At 47.2% G+C, this 7,500-nt stretch overlaps 1 protein-coding gene across 3 annotated transcripts in view; it reads left to right on the top strand.

Moving 5' to 3' along the window:
• Nucleotides 1–728: 728 nt before the first annotated feature.
• LOC118936605 (death-associated protein kinase 3-like) overlaps nt 729–7,500 on the top strand; it is a 43,844-nt gene continuing 37,072 nt past the window's right edge. For 2 of the 3 annotated variants that reach the window (XR_005039862.1, XM_036964331.1), the window contains exons 1-3: nt 1,153–1,184; nt 1,544–1,690; nt 6,736–6,957. Coding sequence is in view for 2 of the 3 variants with exons in the window: in XM_036964331.1 (XP_036820226.1) it covers nt 1,168–1,184; nt 1,544–1,690; nt 6,736–6,957 (386 nt within the window). In the remaining variant the exon portion in view is untranslated. Of the gene's footprint in view, nt 920–1,152; nt 1,185–1,543; nt 1,691–6,735; nt 6,958–7,500 lie in introns of those variants that run through there. The other variant, XM_036964332.1, reaches the window with a different exon arrangement.

Below are 7,500 nucleotides of genomic sequence, written 5' to 3'. Positions count from 1 at the left end.
CCTGATGCAGTATGATAACAAGGTGAAGGTGTCTGTGTTAATGTTCTAGTGCTGTTGGGCCCTCTTGTGGTATAGTTACTGCACTACACATCATGGCAGGGCTTTTCAATACTCCTTACTATAGAATACCATACCACATACACAGAGTGTCACATTTTTCACCCCCTTTTTGTCCTCATAACAGCCTCAAATCATCGGGGTCAGGGACTATACAAGGTGTCGAAAGCCTTCCACAGGGATTCTGGCCCATGTTGACTCCAGTGCTTCCCACAGTTGTGTCAAGTTGGCTGGATGTCCTTTGGTTGGTGGACCATTCTTGATACACACGGGAAACTGTTGAGCGTGAAAAACCCAGCAGCGTTGCAGTTCTTGACACAAACCAGTGTTCCTGACACCTACTACCGTACCCTGTTCAAAGGCACCTCAATATTTTGTCTTGTCCATTCACCCTCTGAATGGCACACGAACACAATCCATGACTTAATTTGTCTCAAGGCTTAAAAATCCTTCTTTAACCCGTCCCCTCCCCTTCATCTAAGACTGACTGAAGTGGATTTAACAAGTGACATCAGTAAGGGATCATATCTTTAACCTGGATTCACCTGGTCAGTCTATGTCATGGAAAGAGTAGGTGTTCCTAATGTTTTGTACAGTCGTTGTATGCTGTAAGCAGTGGAAGAGAACACACACACACACACACACACACACACACACAAACAGACGTGTATTTGTAACTTTGAAAATAGACTCAGGGAAGGTAGCTCTATCGCGTGGTAACAAGTGACATTTAGTGTGAACCTGAGAGCGCGCGTGGTCAGTAGGGAAACGCCGTCTACACGGTGCTCGGTAAACTTTGAAAAGAAAGGAGAGTGAACGAAGAAGTTTGTGGACACGCTTTTTTGACGGTCATTTCAACATGGTAAGATCTTTTTAAAATGTCTCTATATTTCTATCTATTTAACTTTATTGTAATGGTAACCTGTATGCGTCATCTAAGGTGCTGTGTCGCACATTGCCCTTGATATTTGGTGATGCAGAAAGTCTAATCAAATGTGTCTACAATAAGTTGCTAATAAGAGTTGACCAACAGTCTAGTAGTGATAGTATGGAATAACACTAGTTATAAACTGTGTGGTTCCAGCCCTGAATGCTGATTGGCTGACTGCCATGACCGTATACCACGGGTATGATAAAACGTTTATTTTTACTCCTCTAATTATGTTGGTAACCAGTTTATAATAGCGACAAGGCACCTCTTATTGCGTTGGTCGTACCTAACAGCCGTTAGCCGTGGTATATGGGCCATATACCACACCTCCTTATTGCTTAATTATAACGTTATTCTCATAATTAATATATTGTAATGATGATTTTAAAAGGAAGACGCGTTTTTGTTGTTGTATGTAGGCTAAATGTTTCTCTGATTCTGTGATGTTGGCCATGTTGTTGCACGTCGCCGTGTTTGTTGTTGTACAACTGCCAAGCAAACACGGCACTTCACCTGCTGAACCAATCAGACATATAATTATCTTCTTTTACACAGGGTTTACTTCTATAATGGACGGAATAGAGAACCCATATATTTACACGTCATAACCACGGCATCGTCCCCGTCTATGACTGCAGGCATGGCCCTGTTCAAGCAGCAGACTGTGGAGGATTTCTACGACATCGGAGAAGAATTAGGAAGGTACAGTATTACGATCAGGTAGACTAGTGGTTAGAGTGAAGGGGCGGCAGGTAGACTAGTGGTTAGAGTGGAGGGGCGGCAGGGTAGCCTAGTGGTTAGAGTGGAGGGGCGGCAGGGTAGACTAGTGGTTAGAGTGGAGGGGCGGCAGGTAGACTAGTGGTTAGAGTGGAGGGGCGGCAGGTAGACTAGTGGTTAGAGTGGAGGGGCGGCAGGGTAGCCTAGTGGTTAGAGTGGAGGGGCGGCAGGGTAGACTAGTGGTTAGAGTGGAGGGGTGGCAGGTAGACTAGTGGTTAGAGTGGAGGGGCGGCAGGGTAGCCTAGTGGTTAGAGTGGAGGGGAGGCAGGTAGACTAGTGGTTAGAGTGGAGGGGCGGCAGGTAGACTAGTGGTTAGAGTGGAGGGGCGGCAGGTAGACTAGTGGTTAGAGTGGAGGGGAGGCAGGTAGACTAGTGGTTAGAGTGGAGGGGCGGCAGGTAGACTAGTGGTTAGAGTGGAGGGGAGGCAGGTAGACTAGTGGTTAGAGTGGAGGGGCGGCAGGTAGACAAGTGGTTAGAGTGGAGGGGCGGCAGGTAGACTAGTGGTTAGAGTGGAGGGGCGGGGCGGCAGGTAGTCTAGTGAATGGGGTTGTTCTGTTGACATGACAGTGAATGGGGTTGTTCTGTTGACATGACAGTGAATGGGGTTGTTCTGTTGACATGACAGTGAATGGGGTTGTTCTGTTGACATGACAGTGAATGGGGTTGTTCTGTTGACATGACAGTGAATGGGGTTCTTCTGTTTACATGACAGTGAATGGGGTTGTTCTGTTGACATGACAGTGAATGGGGTTGTTCTGTTGACATGACAGTGAATGGGGTTGTTCTGTTGACATGACAGTGAATGGGGTTGTTCTGTTGACATGACAGTGAATGGGGTTGTTCTGTTGACATGACAGTGAATGGGGTTGTTCTGTTGACATGACAGTGAATGGGGTTGTTCTGTTGACATGACAGTGAATTGGGTTCTTCTGTTTACATGACAGTGAATGGGGTTGTTCTGTTGACATGACAGTGAATGGGGTTGTTCTGTTGACATGACAGTGATTGGGGTTGTTCTGTTTACATGACAGTGAATGGAGTTGACATGAGTAAAGCCCTGTTTTAAAGGTAGACTCAGCGATATGATGTAGATTAAAGCCCTGTTTTAAAGGTAGACTCAGCGATATGATGTAGATTAAAGCCCTGTTTTAAAGGTAGACTCAGCGATATGATGTAGATGAAAGCCCTGTTTAAAGGTAGACTCAGCGATATGATGTAGGTTAAAGCCCTGTTTTAAAGGTAGACTCAGCGATATGATGTAGATTAAAGCCCTGTTTTAAAGGTAGACTCAGCGATATGATGTAGCTGAAAGCCCTGTTTTAAAGGTAGACTCAGCGATATGATGTAGCTGAAAGCCCTGTTTTAAAGGTAGACTCAGCGATATGATGTAGATTAAAGCCCTGTTTTAAAGGTAGACTCAGCGATATGATGTAGATTAAAGCCCTGTTTTAAAGGTAGACTCAGCGATATGATGTAGATTAAAGCCCTGTTTAAAGGTAGACTCAGCGACATGATGTAGATTAAAGCCCTGTTTTAAAGGTAGACTCAGAGATATGATGTAGATTAAAGCCCTGTTTAAAGGTAGACTCAGCGACATGATGTAGATTAAAGCCCTGTTTTAAAGGTAGACTCAGCGATATGATGTAGATGAAAGCCCTGTTTAAAGGTAGACTCAGCGATATGATGTAGGTTAAAGCCCTGTTTTAAAGGTAGACTCAGCGATATGATGTAGATGAAAGCCCTGTTTAAAGGTAGACTCAGCGATATGATGTAGATGAAAGCCCTGTTTTAAAGGTAGACTCAGCGATATGATGTAGATGAAAGCCCTGTTTAAAGGTAGACTCAGCGATATGATGTAGATGAAAGCCCTGTTTTAAAGGTAGACTCAGCGATATGATGTAGATGAAAGCCCTGTTTTAAAGGTAGACTCAGTGATATGATGTAGGTTAAAGCCCTGTTTTAAAGGTAGACTCAGCGATATGATGTAGATTAAAGCCCTGTTTAATGGTAGACTCAGCGATATGATGTAGGTTAAAGCCCTGTTTAAAGGTAGACTCAGCGATATGATGTAGATTAAAGCCCTGTTTTAAAGGTAGACTCAGCGATATGATGTAGATTAAAGCCCTGTTTTAAAGGTAGACTCAGCGATATGACGTAGATTAAAGCCCTGTTTTAAAGGGGCAGCTGAGCTGACAGGCAGTCACTCCTCCTCTAGAGGCAGCTGGCAGACAGTCACTCCTCCTCTAGAGGCAGCTGGCAGACAGTCACTCCTCCTCTAGAGGCAGCTGGCAGACAGTCACTCCTCCTCTAGAGGCAGCTGGCAGACAGTCACTCCTCCTCTAGAGGCAGCTGGCAGGCAGTCACTCCTCCTCTAGAGGCAGCTGACAGGCAGTCACTCCTCCTCTAGAGGCAGCTGGCAGGCAGTCACTCCTCCTCTAGAGGCAGCTGGCAGACAGTCACTCCTCCTCTAGAGGCAGCTGGCAGGCAGTCACTCCTCCTCTAGAGGCAGCTGGCAGACAGTCACTCCTCCTCCAGAGGCAGCTGGCAGGCAGTCACTCCTCCTCCAGAGGCAGCTGGCAGACAGTCACTCCTCCTCTAGAGGCAGCTGACAGGCAGTCACTCCTCCTCTAGAGGCAGCTGGCAGACAGTCACTCCTCATCTAGAGGCAGCTGGCAGGCAGTCATTCCTCCTCTAGAGGCAGCTGGCAGACAGTCACTCCTCAAGATGGCTTCCTTCTATCTTTAGAGATGTGTGTCTATGTTTAATCACACAGCTACACTATGAATGAGGAAGTGGAGTATTACTTTACCTCACTGTCTGACAGTAGAGGAAAAACACATGGAGTCACAGTCACTGTCTGACAGTAGAGGAAAAACACATGGAGTCACAGTCACTGTCTGACAGTAGAGGAAAAACACATGGAGTCACAGTCACTGTCTGTGCCCCAAATGGCCCCCTGTCCCCTACGGGCCCCCTGTCCCCCCTGTCCCCTACGGGCCCCCTGTCCCCTACGGGCCCCCTGTCCCCCCTGTCCCCTACGGACCCCCTGTCCCCCCTGTCCCCTACGGGCCCCCTGTCCCCACTGTCCCCTACGGGCCCCCTGTCCCCCCTGTCCCCTACGGGCCCCCTGTCCCCACTGTCCCCTACGGACCCCCTGTCCCCTACGGGCCCCCTGTCCCCCCTGTCCCCTACGGGCCCTCTGTCCCCTACGGGCCCCCTGTCCCCCCTGTCCCCTACGGGCCCCCTGTCCCCCCTGTCCCCTACGGGCCCCCTGTCCCCCCTGTCCCCTACGGGCCCCCTGTCCCCTACTAGACATAAGCAGTGCTCTATAGGGAATACACACTCTTAAATAAAAAGGTGATATCTAGAACCTAAAAGGGTTCTTCGGCTGTCCCCAACAGAGAACCCTTTGAAGAACCTCTTTTTGGTTCAAGACAGAACCTTTTTTGAGTTCCATGTAGAACCCTTTACACAGAGGGTTCTACATGGAACCCAAAATAGTTCTGTCTGGAACCAAAAATGGATGTACCTGGAACCAAACAGGGTTCTCCTATGTAAACATCCAAATAACCCTTTTGGAACCCTTTTTTCTAAGAGTGAAGGGTGCAACTATGGTACACAGCCACTGAATGACCGTTGACTTAATTCCCTCGTCCTCTTGGTGTCCTTTCTCGGCTCTGTTGTATGTGAGGATAAAAGGCCAGAGCTGGGTCAATACATCCAAGTATTGGATGTCATTTGAGGAGCGCTTGATTTAGCTCAGAGTGACTTCTGGTGCTGTTCTACTGGTTGCATTGTACAGGGGACATAGTACTAAATCAAGTGCAGCAGATTATTTCCCATAGGCTACCAAAGGCTACCATATGCTACCATATGCTACCATAGGCTACCATAGGCTACCATATGCTACCATATGCCACCATATGCTACCATAGGCTACCATAGGCTACCATATGCTACCATATGCCACCATAGGCTACCATATGCTACCATAGGCTACCATAGGCTACCATATGCTACCATAGGCTACCATATGCTACCATATGCTACCATAGGCTACCATAGGCTACCATATGCTACCATATGCTACCATATGCCACCATAGGCCACCATATGCTACCATAGGCTACCATAGGCTACCATATGCTACCATAGGCTACCATAGGCTACCATATGCTACCATATGCTACCATAGGCTACCATAGGCTACCCGTATGCAGTGAACACAGGTGTGTACAACAGCGAATGGTCTTTCGATGTGTTTAGTTGTCTGTGAAAGTGTATGACGTAAAAAACCCCAGAGTTGTCAGGCTCAGCTCACGCTGCTGCAGTGCCACTACACTATGAATAGATCGGTAGCCTAGCAGGAAGAAATGTCTGAACATTCTGTAGGACAAAATGAGTTAACCCTTCACACACACCGTCACCTTCTGACTGCACCGTGGTCATTTATGGTATTTACAGAGACAGTGTTTTCACCGCAACAGACATTAGAAATGTAATATTGTAATAATACATGAAAATCCTCTTGACAATATCTTCTGATACGGAAATAACATACAGTCCAATCTGGCCTTCGTCTGATCTGATTCTGTAGAGACCACATGTTGTAGGTGTTAACATAGCATCCCATCTGGCCATCGTCTGATCTGATTCTGTAGAGACCACATGTAGGTTTTAAACATACCGTCCAATCTGGCCTTCGTCTGATCTGATTCTGTAGAGACCACATGTTGTAGGTGTTAACATACCGTCCCATCTGGCCTTCGTCTGATCTGATTCTGTAGAGACCACATGTTGTAGGTGTTAACATACCGTCCCATCTGGCCTTCGTCTGATCTGATTCTGTAGAGGCCACATGTTGTAGGTGTTAACATCATAATCATTCATTTTCAAGCCAACATACATTGTGTTGCTGAATATTTTTTTCTCCATCATTTTTGTGTCCTTCTCTCGTTCCCGTGTTCCAGCGGTCAGTTTGCCATCGTGAAGCGTTGCTGGGAGAAGAGCACAGGTCTGGAGTTCGCCGCTAAATTCATCAAGAAACGTCAGAGCAGATCCAGCCGGCGGGGGGTCAGGAGGGAGGAGATAGAGAGAGAGGTCAACATCCTACAGCAGACACAACACGCCAACATAGTCACCTTCCACGATGTCTACGAGAACCTCACTGACGTGGTGCTCGTCCTGGAGCTGTGAGTCACACCAGAGAGGAACACTACAAACCAGGATTAAGGAGTCAGCCAGAGAGGAACACTACAAACCAGGATTAAGGAGTCAGCCAGAGAGGAACACTACAAACCAGGATTAAGGAGTTAGCCAGAGAGGAACACTACAAACAAGGATTAAGGAGTCAGCCAGAGAGGAACACTACAAACCAGGATTAAGGAGTTAGCCAGAGAGGAACACTACAAACAAGGATTAAGGAGTCAGCCAGAGAGGAACACTACAAACCAGGATCAAGGAGTCAGCCAGAGAGGAACACTACAAACCAGGATTAAGGAGTTAGCCAGAGAGGAACACTACAAACCAGGATCAAGGAGTCAGCCAGAGAGGAACACTACAAACCAGGATTAAGGAGTCAGCCAGAGAGGAACACTACAAACCAGGATTAAGGAGTCAGCCAGAGAGGAACACTACAAACAAGGATTAAGGAGTCAGCCAGAGAGGAACACTACAAACCAGGATTAAGGAGTTAGCCAGAGAGGAACACTACAAACCAGGATCAAGGAGTCAGC

This window comes from Oncorhynchus mykiss, chromosome 26 (assembly GCF_013265735.2).
Source record: "Oncorhynchus mykiss isolate Arlee chromosome 26, USDA_OmykA_1.1, whole genome shotgun sequence".
Classification (NCBI taxonomy): Eukaryota; Metazoa; Chordata; class Actinopteri; order Salmoniformes; family Salmonidae; genus Oncorhynchus; species Oncorhynchus mykiss.
This window is presented reverse-complemented; position numbering and strand designations above follow the sequence as displayed.